The 26,599-nt window shown below is 36.6% G+C and overlaps 2 protein-coding genes across 3 annotated transcripts in view; one reads left to right on the top strand and one right to left on the bottom strand.

Annotated features, from left to right (window-relative positions):
* cftr (CF transmembrane conductance regulator) overlaps nucleotides 1-4,654 on the bottom strand; it is a 33,118-nt gene extending 28,464 nt beyond the window's left edge. The window contains exons 1-5 of one of the 2 annotated variants that reach the window (XM_067390353.1): nucleotides 4,356-4,654; nucleotides 3,476-3,586; nucleotides 1,553-1,664; nucleotides 937-1,152; nucleotides 751-840 (exon numbers count right to left, since the gene is read on the bottom strand). In XM_067390353.1, coding sequence (XP_067246454.1) covers nucleotides 751-840; nucleotides 937-1,152; nucleotides 1,553-1,664; nucleotides 3,476-3,586; nucleotides 4,356-4,408 — 582 coding nt within the window. In that variant the 5' untranslated portion in view covers nucleotides 4,409-4,654. Of the gene's footprint in view, nucleotides 1-750; nucleotides 841-936; nucleotides 1,153-1,552; nucleotides 1,665-2,988; nucleotides 3,054-3,475; nucleotides 3,587-4,355 lie in introns of those variants that run through there. The other variant, XM_067390354.1, reaches the window with a different exon arrangement.
* A 2,579-nt stretch (nucleotides 4,655-7,233) lies between these two features.
* On the top strand, nucleotides 7,234-26,599 carry asz1 (ankyrin repeat, SAM and basic leucine zipper domain containing 1). The gene is made up of 13 exons (XM_067390355.1): nucleotides 7,234-7,341; nucleotides 7,495-7,597; nucleotides 7,688-7,810; nucleotides 10,994-11,108; nucleotides 17,295-17,406; nucleotides 17,613-17,747; nucleotides 18,650-18,765; nucleotides 19,390-19,462; nucleotides 19,764-19,820; nucleotides 20,226-20,338; nucleotides 23,607-23,712; nucleotides 24,539-24,652; nucleotides 26,438-26,599. The coding sequence occupies exons 1-13, from the start codon at nucleotides 7,234-7,236 to the stop codon at nucleotides 26,597-26,599; spliced, it is 1,437 nt and encodes a 478-aa protein (XP_067246456.1).

Raw genomic sequence — 26,599 nt, 5'->3', positions numbered from 1 at the left:
TGATTGGACAAAACTTTTTTTGTACCTGAGACTTCCACAAAAGATATATGTATATTTTTTTAATATTTAGACTACTTTTAACAAAAACTGTTCATGAAAAACTCTACCCTACCTTTAAAAGAAAATGTCCTGGCAAAAAAAATACCATTATATTTTTGTTTTTTCTACAGATATATATATAAATTGTACAAAAATATGTGCAGTGCATATAATGTCATTTATTACTCACCCTCATGTCGTTCCACACGTGTAAGACCTTCATTCATCTTCAGAACACAAATTAAGATATTTTTAATGAAATCCAATGGCCCAGTGAGGCCTCTATTGAGAGCAAAGCCACCGAACCTCTCAAGATCCATAAAAGTACTAAAAACATATTTCAAACAGTTCATGTGAGTTCAGTGGTTCTATCTTAATATTATAAAGTGACGACTTTACAACAATATCTCGTGATTGCCGATTTCAAAACACTGCTTCTGAGCTTTACGAATCTTTTGTTTCGAATTAGTGATTCGGATCTCCTATCAAACAGCTAAACTGCTGAAATCACGTGACTTTGGGGCTGAAGATGAACAAAGGTCTTAGGGGTGTGAAACTACATGAGGGTGAGTAATTAATAACAGAATTTTCATTTTTGGGTGAACTAACCCTTTAATGTTCTCTAGAATAGAACTATCCCTTCGACTTGGTGACTTATCATCCAGCAAACATGAGGGAAAACTGAAGTGATTTGCTCTTTTTAATACTCGCCTGGTCAAATTTGCCCAGGTTAGCTGACATCAGACTGACCAGCTGACCTGTGCTGATCTTGTCCAAGACTCGGCTAGAAAGTTTCAAGGTCTAAGGGTCAAGAATCAGAGAAAATCATACCCTTAATATACTGTTGGGAAAGATACTGATATCAGAGAAAGATGGTAATAGAGATAGATAACAAACCTTTTTATAGATTATGCTAAAGAGTGCAATTCTAATCTGCATGCCCAGGCGGTGCAGCCCAAACATGGCAGGCTGGAGCAGGAGAAAGCGGGCAGTAAATAGCAAGCCAAGACCAAAGGCAAGAAAGTAACCATTGGCTCGCTCCGGTTCATGGGCCGGGTCAAATGACGCAATGACCCGCCCTAAAAGCTGTGGCTGAACTGTTTTTGTAGCCTCCTGAAAAATAGTAACAGAAATGACTAGAAAAAGACAAAACACCTCAATTTGACAAACTTATAATTGCTATTTACAGAAAATCTAAATTGATGTCCAAAGTATGATAACAACAAAATAATAAAGTGACAAGTGAAACAACATCTAGCAAGAGGTTAGATGCTGTAAACTTCTTCACTGGGACAGTCACACTGCACTGTTACCTGCAGTACACAGCTAGGAATCACATAACTTCATACCAATGAGCCAGCAATATCCACCCATGTGCAAACAATTAGCAAATATACATGTGCGTTTGAACCCTTTTGTAGATTTCTTAATTAAATCGTCAAACTGCTGATTTAAGAGATCAACACTCCAATCCCAAAATTATAAAACAAACACAGACTATTTGAACACTTACGCCTATATATAGGAGGAAGCCAAATAACAGAAAAGGTTTTATGAAGCATCGTGCCAAGGCTCGCAGGAGACTGGGTTTTTTCCTTCCAGATGCAACTTCTCTGTCCCATTCTCTGTTTAGGTAGAGAGAGAAAACTGAATGGAACAGTTAAACAGCATCCCACCCACCCACAATTAAATGGGTTTGTCGACATTGTTTGGTGCACCCCTGTATAACCAAGGTGACTTAGCGAACTTATTAAACAGAGCATAGAGACCTTGACAAGCTTGGGGAAACAGGGGAAACTGCTCCAACATGTTAATTGAAAAAAAAAGTTCAAATTCCCAGCAGTGCTTCACCTTAGAGGAATAACAAAAATGCTCATCATCTATCACTCACCAGGGGCCTGGCCATTTAAAAGGTCGCATTTGATGCCCATTAGCAGGGCACTGGCATGAATGTATTGTGGTTTATGTGGCATGAGAGAAACTTTACTGGAATGGGCAGGGTGACATTTAAAGGGGGTTGCCTACATTTTATTCTTCTTTCTCCCTTCTTTTGTCAAAAACAGCACACAAACACCTAAAGGTGGGATATTTGGCTTTGGTGAGTCACAGGAGGTGAGCTGAGGACTCTGAAAGTCACAATAGAAACCAAGAGCTCTGTTTGGATCACTTCATGATGTAAATTTGCTCACTTCACAAAAACATGAGTCTTTCAGTTCTGTTTCTTTAGACCCAGAGGAAAATGTTCTCAGTAATTAACATCAAAATACAAGGGAAATATCAGTATATTATTTTTGTATATAGTGATTTGTCTTTAAAGGTGCCGTAGAACGTGTTTTCAAAAGATGTAATATAAGTCTAAGGTGTCCCTTGAATGTGTCTGTGAAGTTTCAGCTCAAAATACCCCACAGATTTTTTTATTATTCATTTTTTAACTGCCTATTTTGGGGCATCATTAAATATGCGCCGATTCAGGCTGCGGCCCCTTTAAATTTTCGTGCTCCCCGCCCCCCGAGCTTGCGACTGCCTTAAACAGCATAAACAAAGTTCACACAGCTAATATAACCCTCAAAATGGATATTTACAAAGTGTTTGTCATGCAACATGTCTAATCGTGTAAGTATGATGTTTAAATTTGATTCTGAATGAGTTTGATAGCGCTCCGTGGCTAAAGCTAACATTACACACTGTTGGAGAGATTTATAAAGAATGAAGTTGTGTTTATGCATTATACAGACTGCAAGTGTTTAAAAAATGAAAATAAAGATGGCTCTTGTCTCTTAGAATACAGTAAGAAACGATGGTAATTATAACCACATTTAACAGTACATTAGCAACATGCTAACGAAACATTTAGAAAGACAATTTACAAATATCACTAAAAATATCATGGATCATGTCAGTTATTATTGCTCCATCTGCCATTTTTCGCTATTGCCCTTGCTTGCTTACCTAGTCTGATGATTCAGCTGTGCACATCCAGACGTCCTGCCCTTGTGTAATGCCTTGAACATGAGCTGGCATATGCAAATATTGGGGGCGTACATATTAATGATCCCGACTGTTAACAGTCGGTGTTATGTTGAGATTTGCCTGTTCTTCTGAGGTTTTTTAAACAAATGAGATTTATATAAGAAGGAGGAAACAATGGTGTTTGAGACACACTGTATGTCATTTCCATGTACTGAACTCTTGTTGTTCAACTATGCCAAGGTAAATTCAATTTTAAATTCTATGGCACCTTTAATATTAAATAAAATGGTTATAAATAAATAAACAAATCCTCATGCAAATTAAAAATTGAGTGTTATTGGAAAAGAAACACTTTAGATTAGCCAGGATATGTACTTGGAGCTGTATGAACAATTCGGTTGTAAATAACATTTTTAAAAATTACAAATTGAATATGTCATGAAAAGGTAAGAATGCAAATACTAACTTATCCAAACGCTCTGCAAGAGTATCTGCTGCATCTTGACTGGGAGCTTGATACACATCAGATGGCCTCAGTTTCTCCCTAAAACCTTTTCTCATTAAAGGGTTTGTCCACCTGTAAACAGCCAGAACACATGTTGAAAACTTTAATATTGTGATTATTTTAATTAGTTATTTTCTAAGGAGATGTACAAGAAAGTGTAGCTATTTTCTAGTCTATGCTCTATAAAAACACGCTGGAGTCTCGATCAAATTGTTCCAGTAACTTACAGGGCGGAATCTTTTGATGTAATATCGTTCTAGAGCAAACAACATTTTTCTTTTAGGGCCCTTAAACATTTTTCTATCACTGTTATCTAAATCAAAATAATAAAGTATTGTAATATCATCCAATATTGATCTTAAAGAAAAGTGCTCGAGCGGCGTGCTGTTGCTATGGTTACCTCCTCAGGCGAACCCAACTTGTGTTTGTAAGCGTCTACTGTACTTATCGGACTCTGATTAAATTGTACTAATGTAACTTGTGAGGTTGTAAAAAGTTTATTCGAAAACACCAAAACGTGAATATATACACACACTTGTATGTGTAAAGCAATAAAACACTTATTAAGGGGGGTTAGAGTTCTAGAATTTGGTTTATAAATAAACTGTCTGTAATTAAAGTGTTTGAATGAATGTTTAAGTCATCAGGTGCAGTCTGAGAATCCATCCAGTAGAGACGAATAAATGTAAATAAACTAGAAAAATGTCTATGGTAACTAGAAAAATGGTATTTAAACACACGTGTCCTGAAGCACAACATTTGGTTTTAAGGTTTGCTAGTCCAAAAGTGAACACACAAAACATTTTTGCACCCTAAGTTTGAAATTCTGCTTTCGTCTTACCAAAAGAAGTATCTTGAGAGGCAGCTGACATCCTCCACAGGTGAACGCTGCATCCTAAAAGTACCCCGTGGGTGACAGAGCTTACATCGGGTGTCAGCTTAACGCCTCTCCGTTGAATGAAGCTCGCGAGCGCTGTCCGCCACCGCGCGCACAGTCGAGCGCTGATATTGTCGTTATTCGCTGCCAGTACTTGAGGAAAATTTCTCGTATCTCAAATCGTTAATGAGAAGTAACGCGCTTATAAAGAGCTCATGCTGACAGCAGCGCTGTGATTCAGTGAGAAAAGTGCGCTCTCTCAACCCCAAATGCCACAGATCCTTTGGGCATGTCATCCTCAAACTGTCAGTCTTTTACAGAGATGCTCACGTGTTACTGTACAAGAGCAAGTGGCGTGTCATCATCAGAGAATTCTCGTGTGTTCGAAAAAGAGCGTTAATAGTTCTTTTAACACATGAAATTCTATTGCAGCTATTGTTTAATTTCGAACCATTCCTGATTTCATAATGTTTGAAATGGGAAAATAAATGTAGCCTATATTAATATTTTTTTAAAAGAAACGAATGACTTAACACAATTAAAAGAGACTAATAGTCCTAATACTGTAATAAAAAAATAAAACACTTATTGTCAAAATGAGGAAGAAATACACTGTAAACCCTAATGCTCAAAATACTTAATTCGTTTGAGTAGGACAAACTTAAATTAAACAAATTAGTTCAGTTAAATTAACAGTTATGAGTATTTAAAACTTTCTTTTACTTTTGAGTTCACAGCACTGACATATTTCAAGTAAACTAAACTGTTTTAGTTGCAGCAGATTTCTAATTCCCAGCATGCTTTGCATCAGACTGTCTAAATGTTGAAATAAAGTGTTATTTTGTGTGTTTTTGCATAAGATTAACATAGGGAGACATAAGTTAGTGTTTAATGTTGTGTTATGTTGGGGTTCTGTTATGTTAGTTTTGTAGGGTTACCATTCTGGTGAAGAGTAGACCGTGTGGTTAGGTTGAGGATGGGCTGCAAAACTTTTAAGACCACATATACTGTATGTTGTTTGATTATATACATGCAAGTATATATTGACAGTCTCTTTGATAATTATAATAGCATGTGTTTTTTGCTAACTAACATTTAACCAAGATTTGAATGTGATGTTTATGTAAATTAACTTTATGTACTTGAGTAGGGCGAGGCTGAGAACTGTGGGAGCAAAGGAATGCCAGTGATGTGATTGTTAATGAGAGACACCTGTGCACCACACTAGCATTGCTCCACTTCCATGGCTCTCGGCCCCGCCCCACTTGTCACAAAAAAATTAAGTTCTACTAACTTAAAAAAAATAAGTTACTTAACTTAAATGTTTTGAGGTAATAAGTTTCCTCAAATGTTTTGAGTATTCTGAACTTATTGAGTTTTACAGTGTATTTTAGATGCATCACTGTTTAGGTCACTAATCAAATGAGCATATTTGTGACTTTTTAATTCCATTGTGCAAAAGGTCAAGCACAAGATGCTCTTTGGATGATAACATGATCATCAGGTTTCACTTGTAGAGTTCAAGAACTCCTGCCATTACAACAAAAGGGGACTTATTAAATAGCTTATCGATTTATATATAATCATTTGAACTTTTCACTTAAATTGTCCCAAACAGATTCATGATTCTGTAAAAATGCTAGATGTATCTCAGCAGAGAGACATCTCGAGGCTATTTGTTAAAGGGATAGTTTGCCCAAAAATGAAACCTGTACGAGTTTCTGTTGAACACAAAAGAAGATATTTTGAAGAATGTTGGTAATCAAACAGTCAATGGACCCCATTGCCTTCCATAATGGAAAAACCTACTATGGAAGTCAATGGGGTCCATCAACTGTCTGGTACCAACATTTTTCAAAATATCTTCTTTTGTGTTCGACAGAAACTCGTACAGGTTTGGATCAACACAAGGGAGAGTACATTATTGCAAAATATAAATTTTTGGATTAACTATCCCTTTAATATAGGCTACTTCCCGGGCTGCCTTTGTTTAACCAAGTAGGCTAAATTATATAATTTATTTTGATAAGTCCAAGATCTGTAATGCAGTTTATCATGTTGCGATGAGAAAGAAGATCACATGAAGTCTATTCAGTGTTCCTCAGCTGGCAATTTTGTTTCAACTGAGAAAGTTTCAGATAAGCCACAGCATGCAAGTCACAAGAGCAGACTAATTTAGTAAATTGACAATCTTAAATACTATTTTTTTTAATAACATTTTCTTGAACACACATATCTTTAACAACACATAATGTACAAAAACAAAACAAATAAACATTGGGGCTCATTCCACATGAAAAGTGCATTAGCAAATTGACAATCTTAACCATTTTATTGATTTGACTACTGACTGTAAATTAAGTTTATTATTTCTTTGAATAATCTTAATATATATTTAGATTATATATAGGCCTAACCATCTATCCATCCATCCATCATCCAAACCGCTTGTCCACCATCTTGGACTGCAGGCAGGGGAAACACCCTGGACAGATGGCCAGTCCATCACAGAGCTCATATATGTATTTAAATAATATATTTTAACAAAATTAGCCAGTTAGATTACAGTAGATTATCAAATATGCAGTAACTATTTATCTATCTAACTATACTTGTGCCCATATGCATCCTTATTAATTAAGACATGTGAAGCAGCAAAATATTACATAGTAAAAAATAAAATAGGTATTTTAAAAGAATTTGCTTTGGAAGAACGCGCTTCTCTATTGGTCGCTTCATTAATATATACAGATCTGGGCGTGGCTGCCGCATGCGTCATTACGCCGGACATTAATGAGAACGCAATCAGGTGAACGGGAACTTTTAATAGTCCGCCATAATTATGTTAAACGAGATTGGCTATGCCTTTCCTGCTGGGGATGAAAGTGATGGGAGTAACGACGAGTGGGACATTGGATATTCTGATAATAACAAAAAAAAGGGCGCTGAGGTAAACTTAAAAGATTCTTTGACACCTCCAACACTCGTCTCGTCCCATGTTATATTTTGCCTAGCATTCAGCCACTAAGTAACGTTATAAGCTGGTTATGTACACAAATTATTTGCATGATTAAAACAACAACCATTTTTATCTGTCTGGCAGATCTCCGCTCAAGCACATTTGAATGGAGATGATAAAGTATCCACCTTGAAAAGAGCCATTACTGCAGGAAATGTCGACCTGGTGCGCGAGCTCTTGGACGCTGGTATGTGCTTGTATTTCAAGTTTTAGTTATGGCGAGACAAGCTACAAAACTTAAATATGGGGTAAAAATACGCCAATCTCATTTTAATAGGTCTGGACGTGGAGACGCGGCTTGGCTTTGGTTGGACTCCTCTCATGTGCGCCGTCCATGTGGCCCACTATGAGCTCGCTGAGCTGCTGCTGGATCACGGCGCAAGCGCAAACTTCAGCAGAGGTAGATGGAGAGTTTCTCCTTAAAGGGTTAGTTCACCCAAAAATGAAAATTCTGTCATTTATTACTCACCTTCATGCCGTTCCACATGCCGTTCCACACCCGTTCCACACTCGTTTATCTTCAGAACACAAATTAAGATATTTTTGTTGAAATCCGATGGCTCCGTGAGGCCTGCATAGGGAGCAATGACATTTCCTCACTCAAGATCCATAAAGGTACTAAAAACACATTTAAATCAGTTCATGTGAGTACTATTATGAGTAGTATTATAAAGCGACGAGTATATTTTTGGTGCGCCAAAAAAAACGAAATAACGACTAATATAGTGATGGCCGATTTCAAAACAATGCTTCAGGAAGCTTCGGAGCATAATGAATCAGCGTGTCGAATCAGAGGTTCGGAGCGCCAAAGTCACGTGATTTCAGCAGTGTGACACGCGATCCGAATCATGATTCGACACGCTGATTCATTATGCTCCGAATCTTCCTGAAGCAGTGTTTTGAAATCGGCCATCACTAAATAAGTCGTTATTTTGTTTTATTTTGGCGCACCAAAAATATTCTCGTCGCTGTATAATATTAATATTGAACCACTGTACTCAAATGAACTGATTTATATATGTTTTAAGTACATTAATGGATCTTGAGAGAGGAAGTGTCATTGCTGGCTATGCAGGCCTCACTATAATATCTTAATTTGTGTTCCGAAGATCAACGAAGGTCTTACGGGTGTAAAATGGCATGAGGGTGAGTAATAAATGACAGAATTTTAATTTTTGGGTGAACTAACCCTTTAAACCAGTACCAATGGTTTCTCAAAAGGCACTCATAAAAACATTAATGCATGTATCAGAGCTTTATATTGCAAGGTTAAATTAGATATTAAGATATTCTGCATGTCACTTTTAACTTGAAGGTTGTCTTTAAATCAGCGCATCATCCTCATTAGAAACATTTACTTAAAGAAATTAATATTACTAACATGTAAACTCATGTGAGATAAGGGGACCCATACTTTGCACTTGACCACTTGTCTACTTACATGATGCATTTCCTTTGTTCAAATATTTAAGCTTTTACACATTTCAATACTTTAAAATACACTTCTGAATGTCTTTCCAGTAGTAATTAACACAAAACAGTTTAACTGTGGTGCTTCTGCTAAAGTTATTAAAAGCATTTGCCAACGTTTCACAAAATACACCTACTTGTACTCATCTCTGCACCAATAAAATGTACAACACTTTACATGTTGCCACCAAATTACATCTAATTAAATTAACTTGGGCTGGAAAGATTTCCTCAGTCAAGATTTTGGGGCACATGCGTTCCTGTACATGATGAATGATGGGATATTGTGCGAAGCAGTTTTAGTCCCTCTTTACACCTGGTATTAAGATTGATCGGATCACAAGTAGACTAGGCGGACACATGACTGTTTACACCTGGTGTTTTAACTCTTTTGTCCACTTTAGACCACTTCTGTCCTGATTTCTTTGAAGTGAGGGTCTATGGGTAGGTAAATTTATGGGCTTTTCCATATTTTTCGATCTAATGGACAAAATAAGCTTGTGCAAAAACCATGCTGAACACTATCAGTGCGTTAGAAATCAGCAATGGTGATTGATTTATTAATTTTATCTTCAAAAAAAGTTTGGTCTTCAGCTGACTAAGTTTAAATCCCATCTGGCTAGCACGTTTCCCATAATGTTTACTTATTAAGTCAGTAGGCAGAGAGTAAACAGTCTTTTTTTGACAGCATGAGCGTTTACACTACGAAAGCAATCCGGTCGAATGCTTTTTTTTGACTACCTCTGGAAGTGGTTGAAAGTGGACAAGCTCAAAACATTTTGGACCCCGTTTACACCTTATTGTCATCCACTTGCGGATGATTGACAAATGCATTTTGATATTAGGTGTAAACAGGGCCTTAGAGAGCGTGGATTTAGTGTGTGTTAAGGGCTCCAGCATTTTTCAGACCTGGGAAAGTCTTGTACACTTACTTCCTGTCACATGCACATGCTTTGAAGTGGCAAAAACCACATGTTTGTCTATTGATATAGGCCCTTTTTCTGTTATATGACCATTTTGAGCATTTCTACAATGGCATCAGTAACTTATCAGATGCATAAAGGTGCACTACACTTGGTGAACCTTTTTAAGGTTTAGTTTGATAAGGTGAGAGAGCAAGTACTGTCAATCTGGCATTGCACCACATGGCCTTCCTTTGACTCTTGTGGGTTTTTATTGGAGAGGATGGGGTTTTGCATCAGCCACAGGGAAGAAACCCAATGATATCAAATCAAAAGAGCATGGCTAGACTTAATCCTTCAGGGGGGAATAGTTTGGTTTTCATTAATACGCTTAACATTGAAGTAGGTTACATTCTTTTGATTTCAACCCACATGCTAGCGAGGATGGAAACCAATTAGAGTTTGCCTTAGTGTCCTTCATCTGCCATTACTTAATGTTTGTGACGCACATGCCGAACTATTGTAACGTGTAATTAATCTGCTGGTGTTTTTCGTTTACACATTGTCTCTCTTAATTTATTTTTTTTTTTTTTCAAAATTGAATGCATCTGTTGGTCACGGTGAAATGTCGGCACATGAGCGACTGAAGCGATGTAGACACTTCCACTGCGTCCACTGGGAAGAGATGGAGGGGGAGTTCCAGAGGGGATCTCGAGCAACTGAAGCTGCAGGCCTAACAGACAGGAAATAATTAAATGTGAATGCAGCTGCCACTTCCTGGTCTGTGTTCCGCACAGAAGGGGAAGAATGTAGAAGTGATTGATAATGGCGGTATACAGAGCGTGGTGCTGGCGTCATTGCGTTGGCCCAACACCGGAGCTTTATTTATTTTCCTGCTCCACCGCAGACGCAACTAAACTATGTCTGCATCCTACTCCCTAGCAGACCTGCTCCTGTAGTCTAAACGCGGCTGTCATCACAACACACAAACCCCTAACTTAGATGGGTCTTTCTGCATCAACACAACACTAGAACTGCTCCCGGTCAGATACTTGATCGAAGCACTAACAGTGTCTTTGTCCAACAACATTAGGCCATGTGAGACTCGCATGACATATGTAAAAGCAAGTTTATCCTGTGGTATGAACATTTACCATTGCAGAATATTTTTGCGATAAATATGTCTGTTTTTCCCTAACTTCCGTACATAGACAATTATACAGTTCTGATGGCTGCTTGCACAGCAACGTCTGCCTCAGAAGAGATGATCTGCAGGTGTGTGGCTCTGCTGCTCAGTCGCAACGCTGACCCGAATATCTGCAACAGGTAAGAAAGTTATTTTGCAGGTGTGACTGCTCATGCATGGCATGCAGCTGGGGTTCAGTTTATGATGAATACTACTGTGGAATTTTACTAGCCAAATGTTATTCATTTATTTTTGCTAAATGACATTGAGTAAAATGGTTAAGTTCTTTTAAATCATCTTTATGGTATTGTCAACCTTTATACTTTAGATATTATGGAAGCCCATTTTCAGTCTCAAGCCCTAGGTATGCTTCGTGTTTTTTCACACTGTCGAATGCACAGCCTTATACTTTATTCGACTTATACGCATACACAGGCGCTCGACACATGCGCAGTTTTGAGCAATCTTTTGCCACGAGTTACAACCCATGTAAACATCTTTGTATTCTTTCATGCTAGAATTGTTCAAATATGGGTACTTTCTAACCTCTTCGCACAATCTCTCGTCTATGTAGGCCTCCATTGTCAGTGTAGCTTTTATGCGTTCCGGTCTTTTCTGTTTATGCAGTTTTTCTTTGAATACCTTGTGAATCGATGCCCCAGGGCACAGTTGTGGATAAACTAATTACTGCAAGAAAAATTTAAAGGTGCCCTAGATTCAAAAATTAAATTTACCTCGGCATAGTTGAATAACAAGAGTTCAGTACATGGAAATGACATACAGTGAGTCTCAAACTCCATTGTTTCCTCCTTCTTATATAAATCTCATTTGTTTAAAAGACCTCTGAAGAACAGGCGAATCTCAACATAACACAGACTGTTATGTAACAGTCGGGGTGTACGCCCCAATATTTGCATATGCCAACTCATGTTCCCAACATTATGAAAGGCATTAGACAAGGGCAGAACGTCTGGATCTGTGCAGAGCTGAATCAACAGACTAAGCAAGCAAGGACAATAGCGAAAAAATGGCAGATAGAGCAATAATAACTGACATGATCCATGATATCAAGATTTCTAAATGTTTTGTTAACATGTTGCTAATGTACTATTAAATGTGGTTAAAGTTACCATTGTTTTTTTACTGTTTTCACGGAGACAAGAGCCGTCGTTATTTTCATTTTTAAACACTTGCAGTCTGTATAGTGCATAAACACAACTTCATTCTTTATAAATCTCTCCAACAGTGTAGCATTAGCCATTAGCCACGGAGCACAGCCTCAAACTCATTCAGAATCAATGTAAACATCAAAACAAACACTGTACTTACGCGATTAGACATGCTGCATGACGAACACTTTGTAAAGATCCATTTGAGGGTTATATTAGCTGTGTGAACTTTTTTTATGTTGTTTAAGGCAAGCGCGACCTCTTGGGGCGTGGAGCACCAGATTTAAAGGGCCACACACCCTGAATCGGCTCATTTCTAATTATGCCCCAAAATAGGCAGTTAAAAAAATGAATAAAAGAAAATCTATGGGGTATTTTGAGCTGAAACTTCACAGACACATTCAGGGGACACCTTAGACTTATATTACATATTTTAAAAAAAATGTTCTAGGGCACCTTTAAATGCACATGTGCGACTTGCGCATACTCTTCTGATGACGAAATTTGCGTCACGCGCACTGTACGCTGACCCCATGCCCACGTGTAAAAAGTGAAGTATACTTTGGGCTTCAGATTTTAAAAAAAACAATTGAGTTTAAAATAAAGTTTTACAATCTTTTAATTTGTTTTCTGACAGTGCTTTGGTTCTGTAGTTTATTCTTAGCTGATGATCAATAAAATGCAGCTCATATTTGTTTCTTTCCGTGACGTGAACTCCATTAAATCTGCATTATTGCGTGGAAATTGAAGATCGGATTTATATCCGTTTTGCGGAGACACATTTATGTGGCCAAGTGTAAATGGAATTTTGATAAATCATATAGCTATCTCTGATCAGTAAAAACGCATGAAGTGACCAGGTGTAAACAGGCCCTATGATCCATAATCTCATCCACATGAATCCAGATCTAACAACAACAGATAATCACAAGCACTGTCTAGCTCTGTTGTTTGAGAGTATGTGAAAAAATGCTCCCACCAGCTTCTGGCCAGACAGTGTTTTAAACAAGTCTTCCTAACAACTCTATTTGGGAGGTGATGTGTACTCAATAATGTATTGACTCAGGCATTTTTCAGGGCAGCCTCCAGCTGCTTATCATCTGCCACCCGAACCGCTCACATGATCTGGAGTGTCAACAAGCATGTTGCTCACTTGACTGGTGAGAAAGTGATTGTGTCTCATCCAGACAAAATATTTAAAGTTCGGTAACAAGGTACAGGGAGACATTGGACTTGTGAAACATTCATCCTCTTCCTCTGCCCTCTCAGTGCTCCACACATAACTTACAATGTGCAGCAGCTGCACTTCCCTAAATCTTTTAACAAATGCAGCATGCTAACACAAAGCCAGACATAATTTGGGAAGGGGGGCTGTTTCAGATTAGTTGAGATTCATTATTTGAAAATTGCTGAGACTAAAATTTTACATTTTGTTACCATTCTCTTTCACATGTGAAATCACAGGCATAGAATAGATGTTTAAATGCATCACCTCATGTAACATTGTGATTATGGTATTGGGGTGAGTGGTTTTAATTTGCACACATTTTGTCTCTGATTACAGGGGTCATCAAACTGCTGCTATATACACCCCTGCAAATGTCTATGCCAGGGTTTCTCGAACAGGGGTTTATTAGTGAACTGCAGGTGGTTTGTATGTTGATTTAGTATTATTTAAATGAATAAATGGGGCTACAAAATCAATCAGAATAAAACCGAAATAGCAATGTCACCTAAAGGCTGCAATTTGTGTTTCGGAGTGAAGCGCAGCACTGTTTTCAATGGCTTAATTTACACTAAATGCTGCTTGTCATAAAATCCATCTGTGAGATTAATGTGCATTTGGGTACACATTGTGTGCTAGGTTTACTTTATGTACGCATAATTTAATTTCTAACATGGCCAGAAGTACAGTAACCTGATTCATTTATTTTACAGTATAACAGTAATGGTTTTATCTGGGATGTTTTATTTATTGATTGGAGATCTAATAATGAGTCACTTTACAACAAGGTCATATTGTTAGCATTAGTTAATTTATGAACTAACACGAACTAACAATGAGCAATACATTTTACAGAATTTATTCATCTTTGTTAATGTTAGTTAATAAAAATCCAGCTGTTCATTGTTTGTTCATGTAAGTTCACAGTGCATTAACTAATGTTAACAAATGCAACATTTGATTTCCATAATGTATTGGTAAATGTTGAAATTAAGATTAATAAATGTTGCAGTATTGTAAGCATTGTTCATTTTTAGTTCAACTAAAGTATTTAACTAATGATAACAAATTAAACCTTATTGTAAGTTATCGTAGTAATAATAATAATCATCATCATCATCATCATCGCAATATATGACAAAACATTAGCATATAATTTTTGTTTGAGTTGTGCAGCCCTGGATATAAATCTTTTAATCGCTTTGACATCAAAATAAAACACTTACTTATATAAGTAAACTGATATTTTGTTTACTTGGATGTCATGCGATGTCATTTCAAAACTCTCCCTGTCCACACTAACGTTTTCAAGCATTTTCCAAAAGTTGCTCATCCACATCTACATCTGAAAATGCTTAAAGCACCTCACCGCGCTTGTGTAAGATGTAATAAAAGCTCACGAGATGATACAGAGAGAGCAGACAAAGTTCTGACACTATTCTTCTGGCACAATCATTTTATTAGTCAAATGGGGTCCAAAACATTGGACTCCTTTTGACTTTCATTAAAAAAACATTTATCAAAATGAACATCTTTTGCGTTTCACCAAAGAAAGTCATTTATACCTGTCATTTTACCTGCGTATAACCGCATACATACCTGCTTCATGTTGTGAATTGCATTTTGAAATGCAACAACATATAATATTGAGCTTGTGTAGCTAATTGTGTATCAGTTGGATTCAAGTCTTCCATAGAGTACAGTATGTTTCAGGCTTTAATTGTGAAGAGAGCGCAATCTAAAATTCACTGGGCCCGGGTGGCCTTATTTTGCTGGCTGATTATGCAAGACTTCTGCAAGTGCCTCTTCCTTTCATTCATGTAGTTTATTTGATGATGTGCCCAGTGAGGCTTTTGAGCATTCATTTTAACAAGCATATGCTGTTCCAAATGATTCTAATTTCAAATATCAGTTTAGTATACGAGAAGCATTTATAACTGCTTCTTACTACTCCCAGTTATGTAGATACTTAAATTATGATCTTACCAATAGGATAAACCCTGTTTACAGTAATTAGCATCTTGTTTTATTGATTCAATAACTTTTCTTCATGCTCTGTTGGTTTGAGTAAAAGGACAGCCTGGGAAAATGCTTTTAAGACTTGTACACATTTGTCACAAATACAGTCACTGAAGGGGAAATGCGTAGATAGCGAGGAGAGATAATGTCAGAATGAAGAATGATGGCGCCCTTGCTTACCTGTGCCTTACACTGTAGAGTTCAGTTTGCCATCACCTTCTCTGGGAAATGCCACCCATGTTGATTAATGGCCTCAGGATTTTCCCATAGACTTGAGGTGTGATGTTTGACACCGTGACATTTAGATAAAACTGTATATTTACAACAGTGACGCAAGCTCTGAGGACAGATGACTAGAAAGTTCCTCTTTTGTGCTTTTTGCAGGTAATGGATTGTCCTGAGCTAGGTGTAAAATGTTTTTGTCTTTGTTTACTTTGGCACAGTAGTACTCTTTATGGTGATTTTGATTAAATGGAGGTTTCGTTTAAGGGGTGATTTACAAACAGGGGTGTCATGCACCTGTTTTTCAGTGGTTGTCCAAACTCACCTGGTGCCCTAAGCAAGATCAGACATGATTTGCATTTTAGTTGTTTTTTAAGAACTGTCAGATGTTAGCCTAGAGGTACAGATTTTGTTTAGCATGCAAGGAGGCCTTTATTTAAAACTGTGACCTAATATAATGTATAGTTATTTTTGTAATAAATCAAATCTACAATCAGGGTTAATATAGTTAATAAAAAAATAATAAATTGTTACTTGAAATAAAATGCGCATTATCTGAAAAAATAAAAATCATTTAGTTTAACCTGATATACTACAATAAACTAAAATTGAAATAAAAGAAATAACTATATGGACATAAAAAAAAATCTGTGTTTTAGACTGTTTCAGTGGGTTTTTTTGGGGGGTTTTTTATCTACAGTTGGGGTTAAACTAAAACCATAAACATTTGTTACTTGAAATAAAATATACACATGAACTGAAATAAAATTAAAGTATTTTTTTTTTTTATTTTAATTTAGTTTAACTTGATGTACTAAAATAACTAAACCTAAAATTGAAACAAAAACATCAACAAAAAAAAAAAAACTATATGAACAATTAAAAAAATAAACAAATAAAATAAAAATGACAAGCACACAAAAACAACAGATTAGCTTTGTTCTGATTCAGTGTTATAATTTTTTTTTTTTTTTTTTTTTTTTTTTTTTTTTAAATCCACTGTCAGAGTTATTACATTAACTAAAACTAAAACATAAACATTTTTGTAACTTGAAATAAAATACACATGAACTGAAATAAAAGTAAAGTTTTAATTTTAATTTGGTTTACCTTGATGTACTAAAATTAAAAACTATATGGACATTTAAAAAAAAAAAAATGAAAATGACAAGCACAAGAACTTTTAAAATTAAAGATAATGGAAAATATTAATAACTATAGTATCTCAATGATACTAAAATAACACTGACTACAATTAATTGTGCAAATTTATTAAAAATTTGTGGAAGTTGCATTCAAAATCCACTTGCTTCAAAAATCTGAAAGGGTACGATGCAACTGTTAACAAATATATTTACTCTGAGAAGTAAAGGGTGACAAGCTTGAATTTCTGTGCCGTCTGTCATTCTCAAGGGTTTCATTTGTTGTTGTTTAAGATATCTTCATGAAACTGCCAGAACACTCTGCAGTGTACTTAAAGATGGTGACTATAGCAGAAAGTCACTAGGCTTAGTTTATCACTATTACACATTGCTTCTAACAATTCCATCTCAGTTTATTGCAATAAATGACTCGTGTTAAATCTAAATGTGGCAGAGAACACATCCCTCGTCTGTGTGATTTGTATCCAGCACCAAGATCATAGTAACATCTGGCAGTTCTGTTGTGTCTTGTTTTTTGCCCTTGCTCAGGAGCAGTATGACGTGTCTGATGCTGGCTGCCAGAGATGGCTATTGTCAGCTGATTAATTTGCTGGTGTCGCATGGAGCAGAGCTGAACTTTCAGAACGAAAATGGACATACGGTAAGCTCATCAATAAAGGCTGTGACAAGTAGATGTAGAATACATTTAACTTATTTCCTCCTGCACTATCACAATCATTATCAATTTTATCGTAATCATTATCAGGCTTCGTTTAGCAGGTGTTCTTAAAAGATCAATATAACTGAGCATCTAATATTGTTTCGTTCTCCTCTGGAATCCACTGTAATATTGTTCTGATGGAGCAGGCCCTCATAATGGCAGTTCAGTACGGACACCAAGGAGCCGTGTTGAAACTGCTTCAACTAGGAGCGGATAAGTCCATCAAAACCAAATCAGGGAAGGCAGCAGCTGACATGGCCAAAGTGTTCAATTACCCTGAGGTAGGTCACCTTTTTCTCTGCTGTGATCTCTAATGTCAGAAATCATAGACATGTTACTTTTAGACTATAGTTAAAGTGCCCCTATTATGCTATTTCCTGTTTTTGGAGGTCTCCTACAATAGGTTTGCATACATCCAAGGTCAAAAAAACACTTTAATTTTCTCATAATATACATTGCACATCACCTCGTTTCTCAAAGAGTCTGAAAACTGTTTGTTTGAAGATAGAGGCTGCATCCAAAATCGCATAATTATTTTATAGGTACTTATTTTGAACAAGTAATTACTTCACAACCCCTAAAAAAAAAAGTATGTTCTATATAGAATGAATGTAATCTGAACGTACTATGTCTGCCATGTTGTCATTATCATGTGACCTACCAGCGTCAGTTGCATCACTTGGTCTACCATTTACAGTGCGTGTCGGAAACGAAGCACCTATATCTGAATTTCAGCTCTGGAGGCTTCCTCAGCACTTGTATACACCGTTATATGGTTTTCCCCATATCAATTTCAGTTCGAGTCCTCATCCTTTTGAAGTGTGTGCAAAGGATTTGCAACGCTGAAAATAGTGTCTTCTCGACACCATGTCGAACACCATTATGCAAATGTGTTGCATTATGTAGGTGTGTCACAGGAAGTGAGACTGGAGTTGCTGAAGGCTTGTTTTCAGTTGTTCAGAATCGATTCTTTCTTTTAGAAGACAATCACTTTATTTGTCATGCACTTTGATCTTCAACACTTTGCAGACCTTTTACATTCACAAACGGCTATATTGCACACTGCATGAAAGGTGATATTCGAAAAAAACATAATAGGGGCACTTAAAAAAAAAAAAAAAAAAAAAAAAATGCATGACTCTTGCTCTTGAGAATGAGGAATATTAAACTTGTGCTCCTTCAGATCTCCAGGATCTTTGATTCTCCAGAGCTCTCTGCTGCAAATGCCAATGCACAGTCCAAAGCTGAGGCTCTGTTTAAATTTCTCAAACAAAACCCTAACTCTGCCTGCAAAGAGAGGTGAGCCTCTGTGTCTGTGACTTGGCTTGTAACACCCTCTAGTGGTGCCTAAAAATGAAAAGAAATGCTTTGAATGCTTATTCACTACTGTAAGTTCAGGGTCAGTGAGTTATTTATTTATTTTTTTTAAATGAAAGGAAAAGGCATTTTAATGTTACAAAATGTCTATTTCAAATAAATCCTGCTCATTTGAACTTGAAAAAACGGTTTACAACATTGATAATCATAAGAAATGGTTCTTGAGCAGCAAATCAGTATATTAGAATTATTTCTGAAGAAACATTCAGTCACACTGAAGACTGGAGTAATGTTTTATATAATAATGTAAATTTTACGGATTGTGATAACGACATTTGTGTTTTCCATGTAAATAGCCATGATGCTAACATTGTGTAAAAAAAATAAAAAAATTAAACGAAAGAGAACTGTTTTAAGATGTAGTAATATTTTACAGTTCTGCTCTATTTTTATTCAACCTTGGTGAGCATATAAATATACAGATAGGTAGCAGAAGAACATAAGTCATATTCTGTTCCTCACTATAAATTTAATAGCTTTACAAATCAATATAGAAACAGTTGGACTCGGATATTGATATTGTATTCTTTGGGTTTAATCTTACAGTTGTTCTAAGCTGAGTGATATTGAACTGCTGCTGCATGGTCTGAATCTGGATTATCTCTCAGACATCATGGTGGTGAGCCAGTTGATTTACTTTGTTACGCTAAAACAAATGTTTAAAGTAGTGCATTTTCAATCAAATTCTATAGGGCTGGTGTTCCAGACGTATTAAGCTTATATTTAGTTTGCATGTTTATTATCTGATCTGTGAAGATTTTTTAAATTATACTGCTATACTATGGTCACCCTATAGACCTGCATTGTAAAAGAAAATACAGGTAACCAGCATTGTAATTCAGACTCAGAGGTAATCGATATCATCTCTAATGTTCAATTTAAGTTTCAGTTACACCTCTGTTTATTTTTTACACCGGCAGGATCATGATGTCACTTGGAGCGACTTATTGATGATGGAGAAGGGGGATTTAGAAAAGGTATGTCAAGCATAGCAAGAGAAGAAAATATATTTTGTGCAAAACAATCACTTACAAAGCTAGTGGATAGAACTGTTCCGAATGCAGAAACGTTCTTGTAAGGCAGTGAAAGAATACTGCTCAGTTTTAAATAAGATTTGATTTTAGGCTCTGGTTATGTGACATATGAGCAGCTTTGCTTTTTTGTGTGTTGTTATTTTTTCCAGTTTGTTCTGCATTCATTGACAGTCACTGTGTAGTATAATAATGCAGTGTGTACATATAAGCAAGACTGACAAGATATAAAAAAGATCAATTACAATTATATTTAAACAGAAATAAATATGTATATTTTTATTTGGTTTACACACACATCCGTGCAATAAAATGTTTACATTGATAAATCAGCTCTCTTTCTCTTTGTAGATTGGTGTAACTGATCCTGAGGATCAAAAGAAGATTCTCAGCGCCATGGAGCAGATGCACCTTGATAAAGTAGATCTGGACACCCTGACGCCTCTTAATAACATAGACAGCGGGTAAAGCTCATCAAGCCTCAAGCTAAGCTAAACTTTATTGTATGTTTAAGTATCCACATCAAATCCAAACCATATTTATTCATTCATCATCAGTTACGTAGTCCTATGAGCAGTTTCTTATGCTGGTAACAGTCTGCAGTGCAGCTATAGCAGGACAACAGTGTCTTGACAAGTCTTCCATGTAAGCCTGTCTTAATGGTTTAAGCTCTAGTAGTGATTTGTAAGGTGAGAAATGAACTAGTGCCATTTCTGCACGCTCCGGGCTCTGACGGATGATGGTGAGTTGGCGGTGTGGTGGCCATTTTAACTTTAAAGTACACACTTAATGAATCTAATCAATCTGTAATTTCTTTATTCAAAGTCGGGGAGGTACAGAGAGGGCAGACGGACACACAGTAAATTGTGCGGTTAAATCCTCTTCTGATAGGTCCTCCGTAAACACACATTAAAAGGATATAGAGTTACAGTGAAATTCATTGCCACAGTTGATTTCCTTCCTAATGGGATGTATGTAAACATAAGCACTGCCGCTTTCACAAGAGTTCATAAGTTGTTTCCGGCTGATAACTGTAATAATGTGTAGCTTTGATACTGATGTTATTTTTAGGATGAAAAAGATTTACAAACATTATTAATAGATTAAACTGCAATTATTTATTTTGAGTGGTTAAATTATTTAAAATACAATTAATTACCAGCATACATGCCCTGATACAATTTGATGGATCTGCTCATGGTGCCTGTTGGGACGGTGGCATTAACCCAGCACTTAGTCGTCCCACAAGAGCCTATCACTCATTCAGTCATAGAAAAACTAACAAAGTGGCGCTCAGAGCCCATCTCTCTGTCCTGGAGAAGATAGTAACTCCACAGCGTCTGACAGTGTTTACCACGGGCTCTGACAGAGTGTTAGGAGAAGAAAACGGCTGCTTGGGGAAATGCTCTGTTAAGATAACACTATCAACATCGCATGGTATGTGTGAGCCATTACAAGAGTTTGAAATTGTAAGTGATGGCAAAAGTGCGCCAAGAATGCTGTCGACAAATTAAGCGATACCATTGGTTGTTTAAGAAATATTTGATTGTTTTCAATGTTTGTCATTGGGGGGAAAAAAAAGAAAAGATTTTATGTACTTTTTTGCTAAAATATAAAACATAGCGATCATCTTGAATATGTGTACAGGGGTATAGCATAGTGCAGGAGTACTCAAGTTCAGAGGCCAAGAGGGCCGCATTTCAACCAAATGAAACGCGAAGGGCCACAAGTTATAACTTGGAACGTAAGACTTTTATTTAGGCCTACTTAAGACAATATTTGTAGTTTTACTGTTTATTTACTAAAAGTGCAGTTTATTATCTAGCTAAGTCTTAATAGTATGGTGTCCTTTTTAAAGTGTCACTTAACATGATAAATGGCATTTAAAAAAGTGATTAATAGCTTGTCTTGCTGTATTCTTAATGTACAAATGCATAAAGAAAAACAAGAACTGATGAAAAGAAATCCTTATTCATTCCTTATTCATCCTTATTTCATTTCTTTTCACAAGAAATTTAAGGTCTGGCTGTTGTTCACTGGCTGATAAGAGTTTGTCCGTAAGACGAAAACATTGCACTTTTTTTTTATAGTCTTTTTATACTCCATTGCACCTTTTTAACACTTTTTATAGCACCTATTTATACTCAGAGAATAAACGTTTTATTATTTATATTATTATTACCTTTTAATTTGGTAAGAATCCAAAAATCTTTTTTTTTTTTAAATGTTCAATCACAATGATAAATCAGATATTCTCCGTGAGCTCAATTATGTGATTACAGATCTTTAATGGGAGCGCTGCTTGCTTTCTGTTTATAACACATTGACATTAAGAATAAAAGGTTTGTTTTTCATGCTGCTCGGCAACTTACACACTGCAAAGTTTGAGGAATGTCAACTGCATTTCATCATGGAAAAATAAGGTTACTTTGTTTTTTACTTGCGCGCACAGTCTCGAGCCTTTGATGGCATTCACGAGCACAAGTGCTCGACACATGCGCACTAGAGAGATTCATGCTTGTCTAGTCTTTTTCGCTCAAATAGTTACAATAAAATGTCTTTGTACTGGTTTAAAATTAGAGTTGCTGCTATCTTTTAATCCCCTCAAACAAGCGCTCTTCAACACGGTCGGCTATTGTGTTTGTTGTTACTCTTGTTCCGTCTTATACGTTTCTTTTCAGACTGAAACAACAGCCCGTTTCAGTGCTGACACCTTGTGGACAAACTAAATTAGTGCAAAAAGTATTCAATGCGCGCGTGCAAAGTGCCTTCAGTTTATATTGTTCTTTGCGGTTAGAAAAACTGTGCTGCACGCGTACACTAGACGCGTTCTCTGCTGATGATTACAGCGTCAAATTATAATAAATATACATTTATATGTAGCATGATGCGGGCCACAAATTTAATGCTGACGGGCCGGATGCGGCCCGCGGGCCGCCTGTTTACCCCTGGCATAGTGTATGGTATATTTTGTAGGAAGTTAGCATCCCCCTGGTCCCTTCGCTTTAAAAACCCAATAGAATTTTTTCTGTTGGCTTTTGAAATTGTTCTGTGATAAACAAAAATTAATGATTCTTACATGTTTTGTTCATCATGGTAATCTACACAAATGAAAATAACTTTATGAAATTTGAATCCTCAATACAATTTCTGGAGGTAAAAAGCCAAACATGGGCTGTAAACCATGATCACGTTACTTCATCACCATCCCTAAGCTTCTGACAACTTTTAAAATTTCCCTGAAAGTTTGAATAGTTTGCAAGAGTTCGTTTATATACACAATGAGGCTGTAAAAGCGAACTAATGAGTAGATGAGTTTACCTGTTCGGCTGGTGATGTTTAATGTTCCAGACAACCTCTGTAGTCCCATTTAGCCACTTGTTAGGAATTGTGGTAAAAAGTAAAAGCTTTAAAAAAAACCCACAAGGGGCATTACTGATATATATTATGTTGTGGAATAAAATGTGAAAATATCCTGAGCTTGTTAGCTACAGACCTTATTTCAGGCTTTTAATCAAAGACGCATTCAAAAAAACCATTGGCTAAAGGAAGATGCAGCTGGAAGTGCTAAAATGTTAATTCTTTTCTGGCTTTAGGTCTATAAAAATACATAGCCTTTTTAACAAAGGAGTGCTGCAAGGATGAAGCATAGAGGAAGTGGAATGTTTATTTAACTACTTCGTAAGTTCTTAAACACAGGGTGTCATTTGTGAAATGTCGTCTTTTCCTCAGGAGTGAAGATTTCCTTAACTTTCTGATCAGCCTGAAACAGCAGTGCTGTTACTTGACAGAAACCTTACAGGACGTCATCAGCAGGTTCCCGCGTAGCCCCTCTGAGGTTCGTTGTGTACTGCATCTGTATCCTTTGTAAAATAAGACCAATAACAAGTATTCCTGTCAGTTTCTTTAGTCTTGTGTGGCCGTCTGGAACACACTTTTTGGGTAACGCTTTATTTCGATGATGACATTCTACATGTCAACTAACTCTCATTAGAGTATTCATAGTTTTCACATATCACCACACACTTATAGGAATGCCCACCTGGAGGGCAAAACAAGGCTTTACTCCATTGGCTGCCAGTGATTTTTTTTTTTTTTATCAAGTTTGTAGTTCTAATGAAGACATTAATATTAAAAGACCAAATTCAGTAGACACCTTATTGATGAATACTAATGTACAGGAAAGCAGATGATCCAGAATATAAACTGAATGCAGTTTTTCGTTAAGCGTTTTTCCATAGAAAACCATTATGTGTTGACAGGCCTGTAATGCAGTTATATGGATGTTTCTGTGCCAGTCACGTGACTCAAAACTATGAATTGGTAGACTGTTAGGTTAGGGTTCGGTGTTAGGGTTAGGCTTAGTAAAATAAGTTGACATGTAGTTACTTGTAGTCAGTAGAATGTCTGTTGGGGGACCATCAAAATAAAATGTTTGCAGATATTAAGCAGACAGTCTACTAATACTCTGAGTTAATTGACATGTCAATCACTTCACTTGCTAAAAAACATGGGCCAAGTGCCACCTCAGTTTGAGAGTGACTGTCCTAAGTGCCTGAATTTATCCATGAGTACAGCCTTGAATAGATGTGAACATGAGTTTAAGTGTATTTTAAAATGAGTTTAAGTGTATTTCACTTGTTTGTGACGCCTTTGTTTGACAGGTTGTTCTCACATGTGATCCCAAAAAAGAGGCTCAAGCCCTTTGCACTGAGCTAGTAACTCAGACAGGAGACCTTCAGAAAGAGATACTCTGTCTTAAGACCCTGCTCAGCAAGGTCAGTCTTGTCCACATTCCTTTATGTCCTCATCTTTCATCTTGTCTGACGCTTCTATTTAAAATAGTTTACAATAGACCAACAGGGGCAGCCATTGCATCCCATTCCGATGTCGCCATACTCTTTCATGAGGATGAAGGGTAATCGGTTGATTAATTGAGAATCAACTTATCCGCCAGAACTTTTCAGGGAATTTCCACAACTCATCAATCTCCACTGTGGAATTAGTTTAGTGAGACTTGTTTGCAGCCGCTTGTTGCTCCTGGGGGCCGTTTCAGAAAGGAGGTTAAGTGAGAACTTTAAGTATGTTAACACTGAAATGAGGGAAACTCTGCGTTTTCTGTTTCAGAATGGGAGGCATGTCAAACCCGAGAAAGCAGGTTAAGTCAAGCCTATTTCTGAAAGAGAGGAAACTTGTACTCAGAATCAATTACCATGGTAACTTACTCTGTGAACATAACCTTGTTGGGAGCAGGTTTTCTTCGGTAAACCCAGAGTTTATTTCGGTCTCCTCACCCTTTTTAAAGTGCTAGTGATGTTTAAATAGTTCATTCATTTGTTCATGCTGTAAAAATGCTTTTCTTATGGAGCATTTTTTTTTTTGTCCTATTTCAAGTACAAATATCTAAAAATTCTTAAATCAAGATGGATTTTCTATATAAGAAAATGATATAAGATATTTAGTCATGTTTCCTGGGAGGGATCTAAATTAAATGCATTTCACTTGAGTAAAATGATCAATATCTGCCAGTGTGGTAATAAAAATAATCTTAATGCAAATGGATTACTTAGAATATTTGGAGTGTCTATTACTAAGTGCAAATTTACAGTAGCTCCGCCCACCAATGTCAGACAAGGTTAAAATTAATATTCGCTCTTGTAGCTGCAGTGGTGTAGGCAGTAATGCGTCAAATGCGGAGAATTAACTTGTGATGTGACTGACTGGGTTTGAATCCACCTTCTGCCAAGCTCGCTATTCTTCCTTTTCCTATCACATATCACATCAGAAAGGCATTTATTTCCAATAAAAATTAAGAAAATGTTCTAAAAGTGGAAGTAAATTGCCTAACGAGTGTTTAATATTAATAAAATAATTTACACTCTTATTATTGCATCCTGTTAAATTATTTTTTTCTTCTTTTTTTGCACATGGGATACCATGAAAATTAATATTGGTTCAATCAGAACTTACCATTCTATCAGTTTTCATCTTTGATATTATAACAGTGATAAGAATTAAACTTGTATTGACTCAGAAGCATGCAGACGTCATTTTGTCACGTGCTGTTGCCATGGTGAACCGTAATATCGGAGCTCCATTGATGATGGCTTGTGGTGCATGTGCTTCACTCCGAGTCAACCTACTCTGAGTCGACTGAACTAACTCAATTCAGCTGTTTTGAAACTGAAAACTCAGAGTTTCCCATTTCAGGGTAAGTCAACTCAGAGTTCAAGTTTTAACTTGGAGTTGGTTGAACCTCCTTATTGAAACGGGCCCCCTGGTGTTCTCAAAGCATTCAGCATTTTATTGTGCCACACTATCAAAATTGAAATGCCTAAATACAACACTTTCTCAGTGTTTTGTCTTTAGTCATAAACAACATTCCACTACATCATATAATGGATACTGATGTTGTGAAATACTGGGTTTTGGGATGGTTTTTCACTGAAATTTAGAGACAATCAGTAATTAGTTTTGTTTAACAAAAGAATAATATTAGCATAACATTTTTAAAATCAATTCCAAAATGATTTATTCTCTTTTAACCATTAATTTTCCCTTAGACGGATCACACAGAATATACCTTTCAGCCTCTTCAACCAAACTCCAATATTGGTCAGCGAGGAAAGGCCCGCAAGAGGTTTGCTGCAGTGCTTGGACTTGGAATGTTTGGAGCAGGGCTGCTATTTGTGCTGTCACAATCCAAAAAATTCAACTGTTTTTGA

Source organism: Chanodichthys erythropterus, chromosome 7, assembly GCF_024489055.1.
Source record: "Chanodichthys erythropterus isolate Z2021 chromosome 7, ASM2448905v1, whole genome shotgun sequence".
NCBI classification, from domain to species: Eukaryota; Metazoa; Chordata; class Actinopteri; order Cypriniformes; family Xenocyprididae; genus Chanodichthys; species Chanodichthys erythropterus.
Note: the sequence above shows the minus strand (reverse complement) of the source record. Positions and strands in the feature narration are given on the sequence as shown.